Source organism: Leptonychotes weddellii, chromosome 11, assembly GCF_054177405.1.
Source record: "Leptonychotes weddellii isolate Sample4059 chromosome 11, ASM5417740v2, whole genome shotgun sequence".
NCBI lineage: Eukaryota > Metazoa > Chordata > Mammalia > Carnivora > Phocidae > Leptonychotes > Leptonychotes weddellii.
Genome location: NC_138379.1, coordinates 67,625,378 through 67,649,835, shown reverse-complemented (window position 1 = coordinate 67,649,835; position 24,458 = coordinate 67,625,378). Strand labels below are relative to the sequence as shown.

At 35.7% G+C, this 24,458-nt stretch overlaps 1 protein-coding gene across 7 annotated transcripts in view; it reads right to left on the bottom strand.

Moving 5' to 3' along the window:
• The window catches only part of CNTN5 (contactin 5), a 1,075,732-nt gene that overhangs the window by 24,279 nt on the left and 1,026,995 nt on the right, over positions 1-24,458 (bottom strand). For all 7 annotated transcript variants that reach the window (XM_081799059.1, XM_081799056.1, XM_081799055.1 and 4 more), the window contains 3 exons: positions 23,688-23,758; positions 21,361-21,595; positions 12,101-12,210 (listed from right to left, as the gene is read on the bottom strand). In XM_081799059.1, coding sequence (XP_081655185.1) covers positions 12,101-12,210; positions 21,361-21,595; positions 23,688-23,758 — 416 coding nt within the window. The remainder of the gene's footprint in view (positions 1-12,100; positions 12,211-21,360; positions 21,596-23,687; positions 23,759-24,458) is intronic.

The window sequence follows — 24,458 nt, the reverse complement described above, 5'->3', positions numbered from 1 at the left end:
TCATCAAAACCAAAAGACAACTGACAGAATGGGAGAAGATATTTGCAAATGACATATCAGATAAAGGGCTAGTATCCAAAATCTATAAAGAACTTATCAAACTCAACACCTAAAGAACAAATGATGGATCAAGAAATGGTCAGAAGACATGAACAGACATTTTTCCAAAGAAGACATCCAAATGGCCAACAGACACATGAAAAAGTGCTCAACATCCCTCGGCATCAGGGAAATCCAAATCAAAACCTCAATGAGATACAACTTCACACCAGTCAGAATAGCTATTAAGAAGTCAGGAAATGACAGATGTTGGTGGGGATGCAGAGAAAGGGGAACCCTCCTACACTATTGGTGGGAATGCAAGCTGGTGCAGTCACTCTGGAAAACAGTATGGAGGTTCCTCAAAAAGTTGAAAATAGAGCTACCCTCTGACCCAGCAATTGCACTACTGGGTATTTACCCCAAAGATACAAATGTAGGGATCTGAAGGGGTACATGCACCCCAATGTTTATAGCAGCAATGTCCACAATAGCCAAACTATGGAAAGAGCCAAGATGCCCATCGACAGATGAATGGATAAAGAAGAGGTGGTATATATATACAATGGAATGTTATGCAGCCATGAAAAGCAATGAAATCTTGCCATTTGCAACGATGTGGATGGAACTGGAGGGCGTTATGCTGAGCGGAATAAGCCAATCAGAGAGAGACATGTATCATATGACCTCACTGATATGAGGATTTTTTAATCTTAGGAAACAAATTGAGGGTTGCTGAAGTGGTAGGGGATGGGAGGGATGGGGTGGCTGGGTGATAGACTTTGGAGAGGGTATTTGCTATGATGAGGACTGTGAATTGTGTAAAACTGTTGAATCACAGAACTGTAACTCTGAAACAAGTAATACATTATATGTTAAAAAAGAAGATAACAGGAGGGGAAGAATGAAGGGGGGGAAATTGGAGGGGGAGATGAACTATGAGAGACTATGGCCTCTGAGAAACAAACTGAGGGTTCTAGACAGGAGGGGGTGGGGGGATGGGTGAGGGGATGGGTTAGCCTGGTGATGGGTATTAAAGAGGGCACGTTCTGCATGGAGCACTGGGTGTTATATGCAAACAATGAATCATGGACTACTACATCAAAAATTAATGATGTAATGTATGGTGATTAATGTAACATAATAATAAATAAAAAAATAAAAAAACCCAAATATACAGCTTTTGGTTTCATTGATATTTTCTATTATTTTTTCATCTCTGTTTCATTTATTTCCCCTATAATCTTTATTTTTACCTTCCTTTTACTAACATTGGACTTTGTTATTTTTCTAGCCCCTTTAGGTGTAAGGTTGGGTTGTTTATTTGAGATATTTCTTGTTTCTTGAGATAAGTGTGTATCACTATAAGCCTTCCTCTTAGAATTGCTTTTTCTATGTCTCAAAGATTTAAGACCACCAAGTTTTCACTTTTATTTGTCTCAATGTATTTTAAAATTTCCTCTTTCATTTCTTCATTAACACATTTGTTGTTTAGTAGCATGTTGTTTAGCCTTCATGCATTTGTGTTTTTTAATTTTTTTTCTTGTAATAGATTTCTAGTTTCATACTGTTGTGGTCAGAAAAGATGCATGATATGACTTCAATATTCTTAAATGTACTGAGATTTGTTCTGTGGCTTAGTATGTGATCTATCCTAGAGAATATCCCCTGCACACTAAAAAAGAACTTGTGAAATGTTCTCTATATATCTGTTACATCTATCTGGTCTAAGGTGTTTTTCAAAGCCACTATTTCCTTGTTGATTTTCTATCTGGATGATCTATCCATTGATGTACATGCATTAAAGTCCTCTTCTACTATTGTGTTAATGTCAGTTTCTCCTTTTATGTTTGTTAATATGTGCTAGATGTATTTAGGTGCTCCTATGTTGGTATATAGGTATTTACAATTGTTATATCCTCTTGTTGGATTGTAATGGCCATCTTTGTCTGTTGCTACAGTCTGTTTTAAAGTCTATTTTGTCCAATAGAAGTATTGCTACTCCATATTTCTTTTGCTCCCAATTGCATGGTGTAAGTGTTTTCATCCCTTAACTTCTAGTCTGTACTTGTCTTTAGGTCTGAAGTGAATTTCTTTTAGGCAGCCTAATAAATGGGTCTTATTTTTTTATCCCTTAAGTCACACTGTGTCTTTTGATTTGGAGCATTTGTCCATTCATATTTAAAGTAATGATTGGAGAGATATGTACTTATTGGCACTTTGTTAATTGTTTTCTGGTTGTTTTTGCAGTCATTTTATGTTCCTTCTTCTCTTGCTTTCTTTTTTTTTTTTTGGTTTGATGGCTTTCTTTAGTGTTATGCTCTCTTTATTTTGTGTGTATCTATTATAGGTTTTTGATTTGTGGTTGCCATTGACTTCTAACTTAACATCTTATGTGTACAGTAGTCAATATTAGTTTGATAGTCAATTAAGAATAAACACATTCTAAAACCACTAAATTTTTACCCCCCTCTCCATGTTTTATGTGTATGATATCATATTTTACATATTTTATCTTATACAACCTGTACTAATTTTTGTAGATGTAATTTATTTTATTACTTTTGTGTTTTAACCTCCAAACTGGCTTCATAAGTGATTAATCTACTCCTTTACTTTATGTTCAGTTTTACCTCTGAAATTTTTTTCTTTTATAATTTTCTTACTTCTAGTTATGACTTTTTTTTTCCACTTAAAAAATTCCCTTTAACATTTCTTATAAGGCTGATTTGGTGGTCATGAACTCCTTTAACTTTTGTTTGTGTGGGAAACTCTTTATCTTGCCTATTCTGAGTGATAATCTTGCTGTGTAGAATATTTTTGATTGTAGATTTTTTCCTTTCAGAACTTTAATATATCATACCACTCCCTTCTGGTCTGAAGTTTCTGCTGAAAAATCAGCTGATAGCATTATGGGGTTTCCCTTGTCTGTAACTGTTTCTTTATTCTTTGTTGCTTTTAAAATTATCTCTTTATTGGGGCGCCTGGGTGGCTCAGTCGTTAAGCGTCTGCCTTCGGCTCAGGTCATGATCCCAGGGTCCTGGGATCGAGCCCCACATCCGGCTCCCTGCTCCGCGGGAAGCCTGCTTCTCCCTCTCCCACTTCCCCTGCTTGTGTTCCCTGTCTCACTGTGTCTCTCTCTGTCAAATAAATAAATAAAATCTTTAAAAAAAATAAAATTATCTCTTTATCATTAATTTTTGCTAGTTTAATTATTACATGTCTTAGTGTGGACCTTCTTGGGTTCTTCTTGTTAGGAGCTCTGTGTGTTTCCTATAACTGGATGTCTTTTTCTTTCCCCAGATTAGGGACATTTTCAGCTATTGTTTCTTCAGATAAGTTTTCTTCCCTCTTCTCTCTCTCTTCTTCTTCTGGGATCCCTATAATGTGAATGTTATTATGTTTGATGTTGTTGCAGAGTTCTCTTAACCTATTTTTATTTTTAGTTATTCTTATTGCTGTTCAGCTTGGGTGCATTCCATTGCTCTGTCTTCCAGATCACTGATACATTCTTCTGCATCCTCTAATCTGGCCTTGATTCCCTCTACAGTATTCTTCATTTCAGTTTTTGAATTCTTCAGTTCTGCTGGTTCTTTTTTATATTTTTCTTTGTTGAAGTTCCCACTGAGACTCTACTTTTTTCTCAAGTCCAGTGAGTATCTTTATGACCAGTACTTTGAATTCTTTATTAGGAATATTGCTTATCATCATTTCATTTAGCTCTTTTACTGTGATTTTGTTGTGTTCTTTCATTTGGGGCATATTCCTCTCTCTATTCATTTTGTCTAACTTTCTATGTTTGTTTTTATATGCCAGGTAGATTGGCTATGTCTTTTGGTTTTGAAAGTCATGGCCTGTATAGAAGAGGTCCTGTAGTAAAATATATATAAAATACAGTGCAGTTCCACATGGTCACCAGAACCAGATGCTCCAGAGGTTTCTCCTGTGTGAGCTTCTGTGGCTGAGCTGCAATTGCCTACAGCCCAGCCAGCTGCAATGACCTGCTTTTTCTGCTGTGGGCACACTGGGCAGAGTTTGCTACCCAATCTGTTGAGAGGCTTGGATGCAGCTGTAACAGGTTGTTGGTGAGTAGGGTCATCAGTCTACCTAGATGTTTGCAATTAGCCTCTTTGCCACAGCTGCAGATGGGCACCAATGGATAGGGCTTACATTCTGCAGAGCATCTAGGAGGTCCTGCTGCAGGAACTACTGGCATGCTGGTGTGTGCAGTTACCCTCCCTCCCCAGGGCAGGAGTTACTTTGGAGTGGTGCCTTCCAGGCCAGGGCTGCCTGCTGGGTGTGGTGGGGCAGGAGCTACTTTGGAGGTACACCTATCAAGGCAGGCAGATTGGATGGGGTGGGTCCACAGGGGACACTGCACAGGAGGAAAAGGTCATGTGGTGCTAGCAAGGTAAATGGAGAATGTTAGCATTGGTTCTTGCAAGTGTCTGGCTACCTAGACTGGGGGAGGGGAAAGAAAACTTCACCCACCAGCACTTTTGTTCCTGTAGACATCTCCCGCAGACCTCTAATCCTCTTGTGCGTGTTCTAAGATTAGTCAATAAATCTCCTCCACATATATCCAAGGCACTTTTCAAACTGCTGCTTCTATGCTGTGTCTGGGGCTGAGTTATTTAGTATGCTGGCTTGTTAAATGTGGGGACTTGGTTTCCTATCATGCTCCAGCTGTTCAGGAGTTAAGGCCGCTGATTTTTAAAGCTCTTGGTGTGAAGTCTCACTGGTTTTCAAAGTCAAATGGTATGGGAGCTCATCTTCCCAGTGCAGGTCTCCAGTGCTGGGGGTGCCTGGTGTGGGGTCTGTCTCACTTCTCCATGCTTGTGATGTCTCTCTTGTTTGTGGTTAGTTGCACTGGGGTTCCCAAGTGTGTCTTCAACATTCCTACCCTTTCAGATGTGGTCTTCTCTTTAAGATTAGCTATGGAAGGTCTGTTCTGCCAGTCTTTAGGTCATTTTCAGAGTTAGTTGTACAAATGTAGCTGTTACATTGGTATGTCCATGGCTGAATTTGGGATTCTCCTACTCTGCCATCTTCCTTCCTTCCCTGCTAAACTTCTAAATGCGGAGTGTGCCAGGACACAGCTTAGCCCCTTCTCACTCTTTCTCCTATCCTTTTTTTTTTTTTTTCCCTCTCCTCTCCTCTGGAAATTTTTTCCTTTAGGTGGTTTCATCTCGTAGCATGTCTTTGAATACCTCCTCTATGACTGCCATTTTAACGTTTTTATCCTGATCTCTTAGACTCCAAACCCATATATCCTGTTTCCTACCTGACTTATCTTCCTAAATTTCTAACAGGCATGTTAAATTTAAATTAACCAAAACAGAACTCTTAATTTCCCACCTTCAAATCTGTTCTTTGTCCTATTGTCTAGTTTCTCCTTTTTTTTTTTTTGAAAAATGGCACTGCCATTCATTCATTTGACCAAACCAGTGAGGCAGAAATCATTTCTCTTCCCTCCATATCTGATGAGTCAGCAAATCCTGTCAGCTCTGTGTCTGAAATATATTCACTTCTCTCTTACTCCACTGCTATGACCTTAGTTTAATTCACCATCATTTCTTACTTGGATTATTGCAAGAGCCTCTTAACTTCTCCTCTTGACTTTTCTTCCTTCCTCCTTTCCTTCTTTACATAAGAACAACCAAAGTGGTGTTTAAAAAAATGTAAATCAGAAATTCTCAGTCCTCTCTTTAAATTTCCACAATGTCTTTTCATTGCATTTGAAAGAAAATGAAAACGCTGTAATCCATATATCCCTACATAATCTTGTCTCAGCCCACTACTTTCTACTTTTAATTCCACTCACACCATTGTTCACTAAGATCCAGTTGCTCTACTTTCTTTTCCTTAAAGGAACCAGGTGTATTCTACCTTTAAACTTCTATATGTATTGTTATTTAAGCTTATTTTACTTGTTTGCTTATTTCTTTTATTTTTATTTGTATTCTCCCATTAGGATTCTACATTCATAAGAGCAGAACCTTTTCTATCTCATTCACACATTTCAATTCAAAAAACAATGGAGGTGCTTGAAAACACAGTTTCTGCTATTTTCAAAATGGCACATAGTGCCTTTATAGTAACTAGCTCTTTCAAACATTGCAGGTAAAGTTGGAATTATGGCTAGAAAATGATTGGTAGAACTGATATGGTAAGTACATACAATTTGAAACCAATCCTATGAGTTTGGTGACAGACAAATAATTATTGTCACCATGCTCAAAATTCTACCACTAGTAAATTTAGCTAGGATTGTGGTTGGGATAGAATAGAGGAGGGAGGTAGTTGTGAGATAAAATATTAAACTTTAGTAGGTTACTATATTTTAGTAATATTTAGTCAGTGAGATCTTTAGTAAGTGAAAAAAGAAAAAAAGGTGAGGAGATGAGAGGAGTTAAGTTCTAGGGTGGATAAGGTGAAGGAGATCTCTCCTTAAAGGGGTAAAGAGAACAGAGAAGAGAGGGTGGCAGAAATGCTTATAAGCCCTATTTATTTCATATTTATTTTTAAATCTACATGCAACTATCCAGTTATGAGATAGTATAAATAACCATTAATGTCATACTTGGCCACTGAATTATAAAAGTTTTCATTTTCTGATTATAAAAAGTATACATTTAATTTTCCAATATATAAAAAATTAAAAAAATAAATATATAAATATAAATATATATACCAAATAAATATAAATATACACCAAATAAATAAATTTGGTAATAAGATGACATTTTTTCACTTATTTTTATTATTTCCTTTCTTCTACTGGCTTGGGGCTTTGTTCTTTTCTTGCTCTTTTGTGTGTAAGGTTAGGTTTTTAAGAATTTTCTTATTTCGTGATGTAGGCCTGTATTGCTAAATCTTCCCTCTTAGGACAATTTTTGATGCATCCCAAAGATTTTGGACGCTTGTGTGTTTATTTTCATTTGTATCCATGTAATTTTCTTTTTTTTTTTTAAGATTTTATTTATTTATTTGAGACAGAGAGAATGAGAGAGACAGAGAGCACATGAGAGGGGGGAGGGTCAGAGGGAGAAGCAGGCTCCCCGCCGAGCAGGGAGCCTGATGCGGGACTCGATCCAGGGACTCCAGGATCATGACCTGAGCCAAAGGCAGTTGCCCAACCAACTGAGCCACCCAGGCGCCCGTATCCATGTAATTTTCGATTTCCTCTTTGATTTCTTGGTTGACCCAATCATTGTTCCATAGCATGTTATTTAGCCTCCATGTATTTGTGTTCTTTCCAGATTTTTTCTTGTGATTTCTTATGTTGTGGTTAGAAAAGATGCATGATATGATATCAATCTTTTGGAATTCATTGAGACTTATTTTGTTGCCTAATATGTGATCTATTCTAGAAAATGTTTCATGTATACTTGAAAATGTGCACTTCTGCTGTTTCTGGTTGGAATGTTCTGGATATATTTGTTAGATCCATCTGGTCCAATGTGTAATTTAGAGCTGCTGTTTCCTTGTTGATTTTCTTTCTGGATGACCTATCCATCGAGGTATGGGGTGTTAAAGTCCCCTACTATTATTGTATTACTGTCACTTTCTTCCTTTATGTCTGTTAATAGTTGCTTTATGTATTTAAGTTCTTCTGTGTTGGGTGCATAAGTATTTACAATTGTTATATTCTCTTGTTGAATTAATTGTTCCCTTTATCATTATGTAGTGTCCTTCTTTGTCTCTTGTTTTAAAGTCTATTTTGTCTGATAGAAGTACTGCTACCTCTTTTTTCTTTTTGCTCCAATTTGCATGGTATAAATTTTCTCAGCCCTTCACTTTCAATCTGCATGTGTCCTTAGGTCTGAAGTGAGTCTCTTGTAGGCAGCATATAGATGGTTCTTGTTTTTTTCTCAATCCTTTTGATTGGAACATTTAGTCCATTCACATTTAAAGTAACTATTGAGGGGTATGTGCTTATTGGCACTTTGTTAATTGTTTTCTGGTTGTCTTTGAAGTTCTTCTCTATTCCTTTCTTCTCTTGTGGTTTGATGGGTTTTTTTAGTGTTATGCTTGGATTTCTTGCTCTCTATTTTTTGTTTATCTATTGTAAGTTTTTTGACTTGACAAGATGCCATGTTTTTAAAAATAACTTATAAGGCACTATAAAATAGTATAAAGTTTACTGTGCCCATGGATTCTGTGTTTCTAAGTATAAAAATAGTTGTCAGAATTTGTGTTAATTTATTTGAAGTTTAAAATGCAATCATTGTGATGATTATTTCAGAATTTGGTTTATTCCTATTAACATTCTATTTTTAAGGATATTCCAGTTTTTTGGATACATTTCCATTTTAAATGATACACATTTAGCAACAATGTTGTGCTCTAACCTTCTTGAGTGTTACTCTTGAGTGGTCTTGCTTTTAATCTCTAGTCAAGCCTTGATCACAACATTCCATAAAACTCTCACCAAGGTCACTAGGATCTCTACATGGCCATATATGTTTTGCAATCTCAGGCTTCATCTTTCTGAATTTCTCAGAAGCATTTTACCCAGGAGAGCAATTCTTCTCTTAGCTTCTGAATTTCTTCCTTGTCTCCCTTCATTTCTTTGGCCAGACTCCCTTTCTTTCTTGAGTTCCAAATGGTCAGGCATCATAGGGCTCAATTCTGAAACATCTTTATCAACATTCAGTGATCTCAGCCAGTATATATATAAAGGCCATTTATATACTGATGATTCCTTGGAGTTAAATCTCCATCTCTACCCTTTCTCTTAGCATAAGACCTACTTGACAACTCTTTTTGGAAATAAGAGTCTCATAAAATTAAACACATTTAAACCAGAATCTGTAATTTTTTTTTCACTAACATCCACTCTTTTTTCGAGTTTCTCATCTATGTGAATGACATGTTATTCGCTCAGTTTCTTGGGTGAAAAACTCTGGAATTATCTTTGATTCCTTTCTTTTCTTAGTTCACACTGAATTCATTTTCAAATTCCATCATACATCCATACAAAATATATGTTAAAAAGTCCCTTCTTTTCAATTTCACTGTGATTGCTCCAGTCAAAAGCAACTTCATTGTCTGGGGTGCCTGGGTGTCTCGGTTAGTGTCCAACTCATGATTTCAGCTCAGGTTGTGATCTTATGGGCTGTGGGACTGAGCCCTGCATCAGGCTCTGTGCTCAGCAGGGAGTTTGCTTGAGATTCTCTCCCTCTGCCTCAGCCCCTCCCCCCCCAACTCACTTGTTCTCTCTCTCTCCCTCTCTCTAAAATAAATAAATAAATTAATTAATTAAAAAAAAAGTTCATTGTCACCTAGGTTGGAACAACTGCCTTTCTTTGTTCTCCCTGAGATCTAGTCTAGAGTCTACTCTCGACCCTCTAGACTAAGAGTCTTTTAAAATATAAGTCAGATACTGACTTGACTCTTCCTGTTCAAAATCTTCTAATGCCTTCTCCTCATACTTGGGATAAAATCCAGATTCCTTTCTGTGCTTCACAAAACCCCATATAATCTGGTCCTTGTCTTGGTGTTCTTTCCACCATTTTCCTACCACCCTCTCCGTTGTTCACTGCTATCTCACCCAAATCACTCCCTTCATGTTCTTTGAACAAGGCCAGCATGCTATTACTTTAGAGACTTTGAGTTTGCTGTTCTCTCTGCCTCTTTCACATTCAGTCATGTTTCAATTCAAATGTCACAACCTCGAAAAAGGTGACTTTTCATACCTTTATAAATAGCACACTCTTTCACTCTCTACCTTCTTATTCAGGTTTATTTTTCTACACAGTATTTATCATAATTGAAATTATATCCCACATTTATTTGTTAGTTAGTTTGTTATTTGCCTTCACTAATTCAATATGAAATTCATGAGGACAGAGACTTCACTTTGCTCATTGTTTTATCCTTAGCATCTAGCTTGGTGTCTGGTAGGTACTTAGTGAGTCTTCAATAAATGTTTGTTGACTTAATGAATGAATTATTTATATTTACAAGGAGAAGAATTGTGCACAAATATAAATCTTAGGTGATGTTTGGACCTCCAAGGGAGCTTTTATTACAAGTGAGTTGCAGTGGGAATGTGAATGTCATGCAGAAAAAAAAAAAATGAGTGTGGCTGGCTGTGTGAGAGAAGCACCACTCTGAGATGTGGGAGTCTGGATCCCTCACTCTTCTGTTTACCAGGATACACTTTGTGACCTTTCTAACAGTATGCACACCAGCTGTTTTTATTCAGAATTCTAGGTTAGTCTACACTTATGTAGCTGTTTTAGGTTAGGCTCCCTAGAAGCAGAGATTGAGACAGAGATTTCAGGGCATGTGATTTATTTTGAGAGCGCTTGCAGGTAAACCTGTAAAGAACGGAGGATAGAAGAAGGAAGGAGAGGGAGATGAGAAGGATTGTGGTCTCAGTAATTAATTCAGCCTTGTCCTGATGCACACAGCAAAGGCTCTACATCATAAAATGTACCATGAAGTTGTTTTCTTCTTTAGTCAAGTGACCAGTGTCAGTCAGTCATTGCCTTTGGGTTGCCTGATTGTGGGAAGGGAATTTTTCAGGTAAAGCAGCACCCCTCAGTGAAGGACAGTTCTCCAAAGCGGAATCTGAGAACCATAAGCAGCTAACACTGTGGAAGCTGGGAAAGTGCACTGGTCCCCTGAAGGGGAGCAGGGTAGGCTACCCCAATGTCTTCCACAGTGGTATTAAAAGGGACTGATTATAAAGCATAGATACTCATTCATTCAAAAAATATTTATTGTAGCTCTCATGAGCCAAGTACTACCAGTTGCTGAGATTCATTGGTGAATAGATATAGTCCTGCAGCATGGATAGGGAGATGAGAAGATATTAATCAAATAAACATGTAATCATGATAAGACACATACTGAATTATGACCACCAAATAATAAATCAAAGCAATATTATAGAAACAAATCCATGATATCGTATAGATAATGGTTTCTTAGACATGGTCCTGCTGTAACTTTAAGATTTTGTGAATTCTTTATCATAGAAATCATTATCTAATGCTAGCAGTCTATTAATCAAATATTTCTCAGGCTTATTTGAAAACTCAAATAGAATTTAAAAAATGTGTTTTCAGTCTGAAACCATGTTGGTGTACAAGTCTTATACTTGGTCACTATTTAAGTTTAAAGGGAACTAAGGTCTTGGGTATGATGCTAATTACTTTTTGTCTTTTAGAAATTATCTCCCAAAATCCTATCACTTACTGGCCAACACAAAAAGTAGGGATCTTCAATTTGTGGAATATTCAAGTTCATAGACTACGTATGATCCTCTCGTTCGTGTGGAGGCTAAAATTTCACTGAAGTCTTTGAAATGTTATGAAATTTTCACCATTATAAGGCTGACATAACCGTGTTTGAAAATAGCAAAATTTAAAGGACAAAAAGTCATTTAAATAAATAGGTACAGATCATCAAGTCCAAGCAAATTTTGAGAAGTCAGTATAGGAGTTAAGATCTGCCAAGAGAGTATAATAGGAAAACTTGTTTCATACATTAAATTATTAGAAGGAAATACACAAAAACATTTTTCCACAAAAACATTTTTAGGGGCACCTGGGTGGCTCAGTCGTTAAGCTTCTGCCTTTGGCTCAGGTCATGATCCTAGAGTCCTGGGATCGAGCCCCACATTGGGCTCCCTGCTCAGCTGGAAGCCTGCTTCTCCCTCTCCCGCTCCCCCTGCTTGTGTTCCCTCTCTCACTGTATCTCTCTCTGTCAAATAAATAAATAAAATCTTTAAAAAACAAAACAAACATTTTTAACCACCAGAAAAATGGATATCAGTAAATATCCACCTGTAACTCCTGATTTTTATCTAAAGGTCTATTTTCATGCCCTTAAAAAAATTCTTTACATGGTACCATGGAAACTACTGTACTAAAAAAATAAGCCAGCTAATGAACATGTCAGTAAAATAGTATATTTTTCTTTCTTTGCCACAGAACAAAAATTTCAAAAGAATATAATTCTGTTGAAGTGTCACCAAACCATTTCTTTAGGAGAATGTAGTGGCAGCAGAAATAACAAGGCTTATTTTCAATAATTCTATTCATACCTCAAATCCCTGTGGTCTTCCTAGACTCTCTTTAATATGTTTCCATGCAACAAGAATCTCTGACACAGACACACTTGTAGCCTTGACATCTGTGGGAGCAGCACTGGGTTCTGTATAAAGGAAAATGGAAATAATAAACTGTGATGGTAGCAAGTTATGTCTATCAAAGCATTGCACCTGAATCTGTCCGGTGTTACCTCCTTCTACCTTATTTTTGAAATGAAGTGCTATGGTAGTTATGAAAAACACAACAAGATAAAAAGATGATCTTTTTGGATATCTATACCTGGGTCAAATCTCATCAATACTTTACCAATGACAAATGACAAATTTAGCAAGACAAGCAAAGATATTTATCCTTGGATTAACCAGGACATTTCTGGAGAAGTTAAATTGTCTGACTTAAACTGTCTGCCAGTCTAACATAATGATCAAAAGCATGGACTAGAGAATCAGCCTTGGCTATTTTGATGCTGTTGTTTTTTGCCTTCAAAAAATTTATTTATTTACCTTTAGGCAAGTTGCTTTGCCTTTTCCTATGCTCCAGTTCCCTCATCTGTAATATGGGCATAATAAGAGTACTTATCTCAGAGGTTTTTAAGGTTAGTTTTAGCTGGAATAAGAGATATAAAATATTTAGCACAGTGCTTGGCACTTAAAACATTCATTCACAAAATATCACTTATTATTATTTTATTTTATTTTTTACTTCTTGTAGGCATAAATAGAGTAAAAATTTCATTAGTTTTTGTTGTTGTTGTTCTAACCACAAAACTACATTTCCATGTAGAATATGACATGAATCATGATATTTAAAAGGCATGCATTGACTTTTAAGACATGTATGGACTGAAAAGGAGAGTCCCTGAAGGTCTTAGTCCTATTGCTCAAAAAGTATATTTTCATTTGTTCCTACACTTAGTGACCTTTCTCACTATTTTTTCCAAATACACCATGGCTGACTGGCATCCTTCAAGATGTACACTTTATTTGAGGTTGCACTGTATGTGAGGAACAAAATACTTTCAGCTTTGACATTGCTGAATCATAAATACTATGTCACAAACACACGTTAAATGAAATGGCAGAATAAAGGCCATACTTTAGTTCAAACAGTTCTGTACAAAGTCAATTTAAAAAATCTACCACATAAAAATTGTAGAGACTTTAATACTAACCCCATATCACTGGTAAGACATCAGATTAATCTATTGAAAATGTTTTTGTTTGTTTTTTAAGATTCAGGGAGCCATATGTCAAAGCCAAGAGTTGTATGTAACATATCTAAAAAGCATTATTAGAGATATTAAAGGAATTATAACCATTTTCTGAGATCTTCCTTTTTTCTAATGAAAGGTAGTCACACATCTACCTGGAGAAACTTCATATATTACTAAGTGAAAATTATCAATGAAAAACATCTACCCTTGTTACTGTAAAAGAAACCCAGGAAAAACTTTTCCAACGGTACATATTTGTACCGAGCAATGATTTTCTTTTGATAAAACTTAAAATCACATGCTATAATTGTGTTAATTCTAAGTGCTTTAGTAAATTCACATTAATCTTTACATAGGAGCTGACATTAATTCCAGCCATGGTATAAAGTATAATTTCTCATTCTGTCACCTTTTGAATATATTTTTTTCAATTTTTAAATAGCATTTTCTTTTTTTATTATTATTATGTTCAATTAGCCAGCATATAGTACATCATTAGTTCTTGATGTAGTGTTCAATGATTCATTAGTTGCGTATAACAGCCAGTGCTCATCACCACAGTGCCCTCCTTAATATCCATCCCTCAGTTACCCCATCCACCGGCCCCCCTCCCTTCTGTAACCCTCAGTTTGGTTCCTGGAGTCCAGAGTCTCTCATGGTTTGTCTCCATCTCTGATTTCTTCCCATTCAGTTTTCCCTCCGTCCCCTGTGGTCCTCCATGCTATTCCTTATGTTCCACATATGAGTGAAACCATATGATAATTGTCTTTCTCTGCTTGACTTATTTCACTTAGCATAACCTTTTGAATATTTTTTATTATTTTCTTTTGCTCAATGGTTTCCCTCACTCTACTTTCCAGCTTACTATTATCTGGCATCTATGTGATTTAAAAAAAAAAAATTCTGGGGAAAGCTTCTATTTCAGTCTAGAATTCTGATCACCAGACTTGCAACAAGATTTTTTTCATTGCTACTTAATAGGAGTTAAAATTCTTGATTTTGCAAGTAAATGAAAGGAAATGCTGTTGTTCTTAAAGTATGTACAACCTGATCTCCAGGATTTAAAGTATGATTTATTTCAAAGACAACCACACTTTGGGTATCATTTGTTATTCACAAGCAGTTTTGCTTATCTACTTAAATGAATGCATTGCAGAGATTTGTGTGTCGCATACCTTCTTTCAGCTTTTTTATTATTGAAGCAATTACATCTTTGTCAAAGAAGATTGCAGGGAGATAAATAATTTTAGAAGCACAAAACAGTGGTTGGGTAGAAGTCCTTCTATCCCTCTTTATCTCTAGAGAAAGGAATAATTTCTCTTTCAGCTTTCTGTAGCACTGCACAACCTTAAGTACTACTCAAATAGAAATAAGAAAGTTTTAAAAAATAAAGAAAAGTTTTTGGGGCACCTGGTTGGCTCAGTCATTAAGCGTCTGCCTTTGGCTCAGGTCATGATCCCAGGGTTCTGGGATCAAGCCCCGCATCGGGCTCCCTGCTTGGCGGGAAGCCTGCTTCTCCCTCTCCCACTTACCCTGCTTGTGTTCTCTCTCTGGCTGTCTCTCCCTGTCAAATAAATAAATAAAATCTTAAAAATAATAATAATAAAAATAAAGAAAGAAAGAAAGAAAAGTTTTTTAAAAAAGAAAAAATATTCAGAAACCTATTTCCTAAACAAGCACCGGAATTTCTATTTAAAAGCTCTGAGGATTTTAAATCAGGATCAGACCCAAACAGACATATCACAGATGCATTCTTAGGGGCTAATTGAATGAAGGTAGATGAATCAAACAAGAACTGAAGAGTCATTTTTATTTGTTTCACCTTCTGGATGTAAATAGTATCAGAAGTAAACCCAGGTTGATCTAAATTAGAAATTTCAGCATGTAAAAAAAGTGATCTCAGTCAGTTTATTTCCGGAAGTTTCAGCATGTATTGTTATAGCCACGGATTGAAACTTTTTTTTTGTAAGCAAAAGTAACTGTCTAGATCACAGAATTGTAGTTTGGATTGGAACTAGCTGTTCTGTTTGGGTATCCCGTTGTAACTGAGTAATGGAAGGTAACTAAAAAGAATTTTAAAAAGTCACTTGAATCAAAGGTCATAAATGGATGGTCAGTGGGTGCTTAGTCATGTTTTGTATGACCCAATAATGAATTAATTTATTTTAACATTTCATATAAAAATAAGAATTTCTGACTTCTTTAGGAAAAAATTGGTGATACAAAGCCTGAATTCATGGGTGTTGCTAGTTGAGAATTAGCAGTTGGTCCCATTAGGGCATATTCTTTTAGGTTTGCCAGAGTCCCTACCACTACCTATTATCTCACACTGGGACTACTTCACTTATTTATATCTCTTACCTGACCTCTATAGGCTTTTGAGTTATGGACGTATGTTTTAGATCCATGTTCTCATTTTGCAGATGAAAATGTGACATGTACACAGGTTGATATATCCAAACTCTGCTTCTGGCTCTGAAAGAACCCCAACTAGAACTCAGGTCTCAAATACTCTTTCCTCTGTGTTTTTACATGGGTACCAAGGCAGCATATTTCTTAGAATCAGTTTTGAGACCCAGAAGAGATTTTGGAGGGAACATAGAGTTCATTTTCTTGCTGTTCAATTACTTCCAAATAACTGACAGAGGAACAGATTGGAATACAATTAGAAACAAACAACAACAAACAGATGAGGGGAACAACCAGTGGTGATAATAATTACCATTTATTGAGGATTTGATATGTGCCTAGCGTTATTCAAAATTCTTTACATGAATTCATTAATCCTTCAAGAACCCTATTATTAATCACTATTTCTGCCGATAAATTGAAAGGCAGAGTCAAGCAACTTGCCCAAGGTCACACAGCTGCTAGAAGGTGGAGAGAGGATTTCAACAAGGCAATCAGGTCCTAAGTACCATGCTGTTCCACTTCTGTGCACACATCTATGTTTACACACCTAATGCTTTTCCTTGTGCTCCTGCTTTCTTTTCTTCTTGCCCTACCACACCTAACTTCTCTCAAGAATATTGATGTTGGGGTACCTACTTGGGCTCTCTAAGTCTTGTCAGAAGCCACCTAAACCCCTGTCATCTCCTATTTAACTCTACTTACTATCAGCTCCTTTTATTCCTGTTTCATGGTATTTTTAATAATGTTGAATCACAGCTGCACTGCTTCTCATAGATCCTGTATATTCAGGTATTTCTAAAACTCTCCTGATCTGTAAATCATAGGGTGTTTCCTGCCACTCTCACTTCTGTTATACTCAGGTAATTTTGATGAAAATTCAGGGACTTATTTCAGAGACTGTACTAGTGGTATGTCTAATAGATTCAAAGACTTAAAAAAGATTTCTTTTTTTTTCTTTTACTTATGATGATATTAATTAGGCCATGGCTAACTCCTTCACTCCAGTCTTGGGATATAAAGTGGACAAGCTGACTGATAGATTTCAGTTTCTGTCAGATTAAAATTTTGAACAACATTACCATGTTCATGAATTTAGATGATACATTTATATTAAGTGACTTAGCAGCTGGAGTTCTCCAAGTAATATGGGGGGATGTGCTTGTAATATTGATTATACATCTGACTTCCCAGGAGGGGTGGGCAACAGCATTAATCAAAGGAGAGTTTAATAAACTCCTTGGGAGAAAGGGTTATGGCTTCATTATTTAAAAATTCAGTGAAGACAGCTGTAGTTGAACTTTTACAGGCATTAATCCAAATGGATCATCTGGCAAAGACAGGAAATTATTCCTTGTATTTTACAACTAATATGCCAATTTATTAATTTTCAAGTTCACATAAATCCCACTGAGTTCAGTTTCAGCTAGGAATTGATCTGGAGAATAACACCTCATGAATGTTGGGTTTTAATTTGAGCTGTAGTAGCTCCATTTGTGAGGAGATAATTGCATATCATTTTCTGCAAATGAGGAGAGACTTCTTGATTTTAATAAAAATAAAAGCAGCATAATTTTTACATACAAGGCAAAAGCCAAATAAACTAGAGAAAGCTAAGGCTTATCACAAATGAATAAATCTTTCAAACTATAATTAATCTATATCGAATTTCCCTCTATTTTTCTATTATATGTAATTGAATGCTCAGGTTCTTTTCCTTTCAAAACTATAGTAACAAGAACTAAGTGGAAAAGGATATAAGTTTGACTAATAGAAATGAAAGCCAGTTGGATTTTTCATATTTAAAAAAATCTACCATGCATTATAAATCACTGTTACAACTTTGCTATTATTTAAAAAAATTAGAATTGTTTCAGAATGAGAGTATTGTATAGGATTATAGCATACCGTAGAGATTTGAAGTCAAATCAAGATGAGAATGCATATAATTCTTGCCTGGTTTAAAATGTATAGATAATTGATACATGTGCAAGGTGCATGGAAGGGTTATCTAGAGTCATTCAGGGTTACTTCTGTTGTGGAAATCTTGAAAGGTATCCAAAGCTCAAGAGCATTAGCAGAAGAATAATTTTGGAGCTTTTCTGAAAATATTCTAGGGCAGCTGTCCACTTCAGAGTCACAAGAGTCAAGGTCATTTCCCAAGTGATTTATCAAGTATCAATATTATAAATGAGTTATTTTACTAAAAGATCACTTTCAAAATTTTCCCTATAATAATGTAATTCTCACTCTCATCCCAATTGACTTTCTTGAGAGGAAAAGAAAGGGATGGAAGGTATAAGGAATGCACATAACCAAATATAGAAGTGTGCTCTGAATGTGAATGTCATCCATCATCAATCTACCACTGGGAAATGGGTTGAGAACTAGTTTTGTAAGGTTTGTCTTGAAGTCCTTGCTTTTTTCCAAACAACATGAGCTCTGGCGGCACATGTCTTCTTCCTGACTTGGTGTTAGCTGTGAAAAGATGGCTTCTCCACGGTACTCCAGGCAGCTAGCTCGTCATGTGGATATGAAGAGGAAGAAATATGCCCGTGAACAGAGACAGAATGCCAGCCCCAGTACTCTTGTTCTTTATTTTGTCAAAGAATATGGTGGGTTTTTGAGGTGATAAGCAAGTGGACTAGGTTAATGGAAGAACAAAGGTGCAGAATTTGTCTTATGGAGAAATATGTCTCAATCAGATCAGTTGGGCTTCGGGCAAGAGTATGACAACAAAGGCACACTTGGAATCTGTATGAATGTCTTCAGACATAGAGGAGTGGAACTGGCACTGACATGACTACAATATATTATTTTACCAGTTCATTACAGTCCTTGACTCTTTTAAAAAATGTTTTAATATTCAAAATGTTCACTTCTTTTAAAGTAAAGCAATTTTCCTATCTAGGAAAATTAAAATTTAGAGTGTTTAAAATTATAGAATAAATTGATAAACTTTCAGATTCAGATTTTTAATGGCTTCTAGAGATGTTCTAGTTCAGGACTTTCATTTTTAAAGTGGAGGAAGATAAGGTTCGGAGAGGTGGATAAATTGCAAAATTTTAGTCAGTGTGAGCAGATTGAAACTCTGTCCATTTCAGGCAAATGCTCTTCCTTTCCATTGTCTTACCTTTCCTAGTTACACAATTTAATGATGCTAAAACTTTACTCTTATTTACACATAAAGTTCCAAATTAGTCAATTTAACTAGTGAGCAAATGCCAAATATATGTTTTAATTTTGTTGTCAGAACAAAAGCAGGGGTGCCTGGGTGGCTCAGTCAGTTAAGCGTCTGCCTTTGGCTCAGGTCATGATCTTGGGGTCCTGGGATCCAGGCCCATGTTGGGCTCCTTGCTCTGCAGGGACTCTGCTTCTCCCTCTCCCTCTCCTCCCACTCCTGCTCTCTCCCTCTCTCCCTCTCGCTCTCAAATAAATAAATAAATATTTTAAAAAATTGAAAAAAAGAACAAAAGCAGACTATCTAGATTTAATTTGCTTGGTATCATTTATATGTCAATCTACCAAAATAAATGAAGTGTTACTATGATTATAGCAATGACCTCGGTGCCTTTAAAAGAAGATATGCATATTTCCTATCTAGCTTGAAAGTGTAATCTCCAAAGGCAAGCTATTTCAAGTCTAAAGAAACACAGTATAAACAACGCACAGTGATTGTGATAATTTAATTTCAAAGCGAAGGTTGACAAGGAACGTACAAGTCTTGATTTATTAAAGTCAGCACTGGTGTTACTATACAAAGCATGTTCACAAACCTCTCCAGTTTACCTTATGTAACCTTTGGGGTTATGTGCTTGATAATTAGGTCGATGAAATGTTAAAGCAACCAGAAGATGCATTTCCTGAATAAAATATATACTTCAAAATAGATTTTTACAGTAACAAATAGTGTAAAGTATGATTATATATAATATAGTAAAATGACAAAATATTATTATTATATACACTCCTGATGAGACAGTATAGGGTAGTGGTTAAAAGCATGAGCTTTGGAGTCATACAGATGTGGGTTCAAATCCCAGTTCTGTCACTTACTATAGTTACTTACAACTCTCTCACTTACTGGTATGAATTGGAGCATGTTACTTTACTTCTCTGAGCCTCAGCTTCCTGAAAAGTAGATTGGGGTTTGAGATTTCTACCTCATATTTGATTGTAAGAGTTAAATTAAATAATATAAGTAATATGGTATCTCTGCTGTATCTGGAAACACATCAGACACTTGAGATGCTAAGTTCCTGGGTATCTCACTGGAACACCTATGATTCCTGGTTGTTACTTAATTCTTCACTTTCCTGATCATTATTACACTAGGATAAACTTTCTGCTTCTGCTTCAGAATTTGGCTCTATATTAAAAAACCTCAAGGCAACTTGTATTGAAAAACTGCAACTTACATAAATCAAATACTATCTTTGTGCTTCAATATTCAAATGACCTTATTTATTTTCTCCCCCTGCCCACACCATGTAGCTCACAGTACCCAACAGATAATTCTCTTAAGTTATTTAAATAAGTCACACAAGTGGGTACAAAAAAGTATCAAAGTTCCAGTTTATCTTAATAATGTTTATTAGGTCAAAATAGTGTTACCTTTGGTGGAACATTTTCTCAATCATTTGTCAAATTTAGGGAATATGAGGCATTGTTTTTGCTAGCAGGGCCAGTTGAAATTCTGCACTTGAATAGAAGAAAGACTAAGAGAAAAAACTCACCTTAGGGGATTAGATCTATCATACTATCTCTTTCAGAAAATTGCATTTTTGTATGAAGCTGAGTTCACACTTCAGCACTACCACCTGACTATAACCATAAATAAGTCACAGTTTTACAGTTTACTCATTTGTAAAATGGGTATACTGCTTAGTAAGTCCTGCCTACTTAGTAGTTTTATCTTGAGAATTAAATGTAGTTATGCATATGAAAACAGCATGTTAGAGAAAAATCAAGGATTTAATGATTAGATAGACTCGGGTTTAATTCTCAGTTACAAGGTGTGTAAACTTTAGCAAGTTTCTTAACTTTTTAACTTCAATTTCTTTCTCTATAATGGGGATAATAATGACTGTTAGAAAAGATTTTCATGAGAATTTCATGATGTCATATGTGAAAAATTTACAACAGAAAGCCCTGTCTGATACTTCTTTATCAGTATGATGTTTTGTGTATGAGGTTAGTAATAAATATTTATTGGTCACATAAATGGAGTATTTATTTAAATTTATTTCACATACATTTAACTTTAGTGGGTTAAAATATAATATTGTGTAAATTTAAAAAGCAAGAATGATTGGGTAAATGTCCATCCAGAGGAAAGAATACACTATAGATGTTATTAATATTGTTATTATCATGAAAATATATTTGCCATATATTGTTAAGGAGTGAAGAACATAAAGCAACACGTGTGAAATGCTCAATTTTTTTTAAATAAAAAATTATTTGGAAAAAATATATCTAAAAAGTATAAGGAAAGTATGGATTAGTTTTATTTTGTTTTGGTATATCTGAATTTTCTGATATGTGTGCAATAATATCTCATCGATATAACATTCATATATCATCCATAATACAATGTGGAATGTAAATAATAAGGATAAAGAAACTGACCTCCTTCAGCTGAGCAGATAACCACAATCTGACTGAAAGGTCCATCTCCTTTATTGTTATAAACGCCAACCTTCACTTCAAAGGGAGTGAGAGGAGGAACACTTTCATCTCGATAAATGAATTTTGAAGCTTCAGAGGATGTCACCATTTTTTCCTTCCAGCCACGTGTTCCATTGGGCCTGAAAGCCACAATATAGCCAAAGCCTTCCCCATTCTGAAACTCTTCAGATACTGGCTAAAGAAGAAAAATGCAATTAATTATCAGCAGAATAACTGATTAAAAAAGCCACTTCTTCCAAACTTCATTTTATTTTTTTAATTATGGATAACCAGAGAAAAGGAGACTTTCAAGTCTGTAATGCTACCCTGGAAGCCAATATAACACAATCACTTAGTAGTCTTTGGAAACTTAAAAGGGGTTAAAAGTAAAAGGTAAAAAATTTAAATAATATCAGTTGGTATTTAAGAAGAGTATCAAGGGTACTGAAAATTCTTGAAGTGAAACAAATTTAAACCATTTAGTCATGTATATGAAAATGAACATTCCACACTAGAATGTAGCATGTTGGGGAAAACTGTCATATGGTCTGGTGGTCAGAAAAATCTGTTGCTAGAAATGCTCTGCAGAGCCCTTTGTGCAGAAAAAACAGGAAATATTAATGTAAGACCTTTTTTATAGTGTTTTCTTTTTCATCTGCTTTTGTGTCCTACTAATGTGAAAAAATTAGAAAAGAATATTTGTTCAAGTAATTGTTATACTATATGCTTACATTTAAATGTGTTAAACAAGCACAAACTCTACAGCATAGAAAAGAGTAATTGTGATTGACTAGTCAAAGGAGCAGTCACCGACCGCTACCTAGCATGATGCTTGACACATAGATACCCAATAAATACTTGTTGAAACATGTTTTTTTTTTTCTTTTGAGTTTTAATTTGAGGAAAAACTGTATTGAGTAGAGGAAGAGAGACAAACTCTATTATATCAAAGTTTTATAGACTAAGCTTTTATATCCCACCAAAATCCATATAATGAAATCCTAACCCCCAGTGTGATGGTATTAAGAGGTGAGGACTTCGGTAGGTTATTAGATTATGAGGACAGAGCCCTTATAATGGGAGTAGTGACCCTCTAGCCCCTCTGTGAGGGTACAGTGAGAAAATAGCCATCTGTTAACCATTTAACTCTTATAACCAAATATGAGGTAGAAATCTCAACCAGATGGCTCTCACCAGACTGGGATCTGTTGGTGACTTGATTTTAAATTTCTAGGCTCCAGAACTGTGAGAAATACATTTCTGTCATTCATAAGTCACCCCCAGGCCATGGTATTCTTGTTTTAGCAGCTGGGGCTAAGACATGAAGCTACTAGGGAAGGAAGTTCTCTTTAGAGAGATTTGACCTTAGTGAAGTTCAGGTATTGGGAAGTTAATTCCTCTGCAGAAGTCAAAAATTAGAAATAAATTTTTATTGAAGAAGAGAGGGATGGACAGAATAGCAGAACAGAGTGTATGCTCATGCAGGATTTCTTACTGGGAAATGTTTTTCTGTACATTTGATCCTTGTTTTAGAGACTCTTGGGGATTTGTTCACTTTAGTCCAGTAGACACATTCCATCTTCTTTACATTTTCATGTTCTAGGGCACAATTCTGTGAGCTACATGTTATGTTTGATAATAAGGTAATCTAACATCAATGAAAGGAGAGTGGCTTCATGGGAAATAAATGTATCTCTCACACCCCTCTTCCCTGCCTCCTTTATAGAAGAAACTTCAGAGAACACATGGTGAGAGAGACAAGAGAACACAAAGTCCCAATTCTACTGCTGATTAGGAAGAGTACTTAAACTGTGCCTCAGTTTCATAATTTTTAAAATGAGGAAAAATCATTATCCTTACTAATAGGGCTGCTTTATGGGTTAAATGAGATAACCCAAAAAAGCACTGGTGGTCATTTCCTTCCTCCCCAGTGGTTTTAGCAAGGGTGCTATTTAATTGTGAAATAATTAAATGTCAAACTAAACCAAGCAAACATCTGAAGTAGTTTGTGAGAGGATGTGTTTTAATTATTCAAACTTTATTCTGAGATAACCTATATGACAGGAAGACATACTTTAGACTTGGAGAAAAGTCAACTGGGGCTGGGTATGAAATGAGACAGGTTCATGTTGGCAATACTCATCTGAGTAATATATGGTCAGAGTGTTTCTTAACCTCATTTAAGCAGAAATTATTCAGTCTCTCTGTACCAAATACAGATCCTATATATGTAGCCTTATTTCCTAAGGAATCAGCAAGTTCTGACATCTGAGTACAGGCTTTCTTACCTCCCAGGCTATGACTAGCTCATGCCTTCTTCCACTTCTTCCACTTACATTGGTGGGTGCTGTCTTTGGAACTGTGGATTAAAAATGGACCAGAGTGAGGACAATAAATAAATATTTAATTTAAGAGCCCCGTAAGAACACATTATGACCCTACTCAGATTCTGTAAAATCCCAAAACAAACGATCAAAATTTGTTTGAAGTTAGAGTGGCCATATTCAATATTAATTAAAACAAAATGTTTGTGACAGATATCCTGCTTTCAAATCCATGTGGGAGAGTTTGATATATATTTTTCATGGCCACATAATACATTACCAAACCAATCCTCATGTAAATGCTCTGTGGTAGTAAGGCTGAAATCACAATAATGCTAAAGTTAAGGACATCTACTAATGGTTAAATTTCATTCTACAAATTGTCTCCTTTCTAATGATGTGACTCTTCTGTGGTCTCAGGGCTTGCAGAGCTCCGAGAAAGTCCACAGGTTGACTTAGTACTGTTTTACCAGAACCCCCAAATTTAAAGAAATTTGACAACAGTTCCATAGATGAGAACCTATTTAAATAAATAAACATTAAAAAAACTATCAAGAATGAATTTCTTTGCAAACTACAAAATATATAAGCACCCAGTGAAACTTTTTCAAATGAATAACTATTAAAGAATAAATGTCTCAAAAGAATAAATTTCTCCTTCACTGCACCAAACCACAAAATCTGCAGTTGAAAGGGAACATTTTCAAGTGAAGAACTGTTAAATGAAGAAAATTA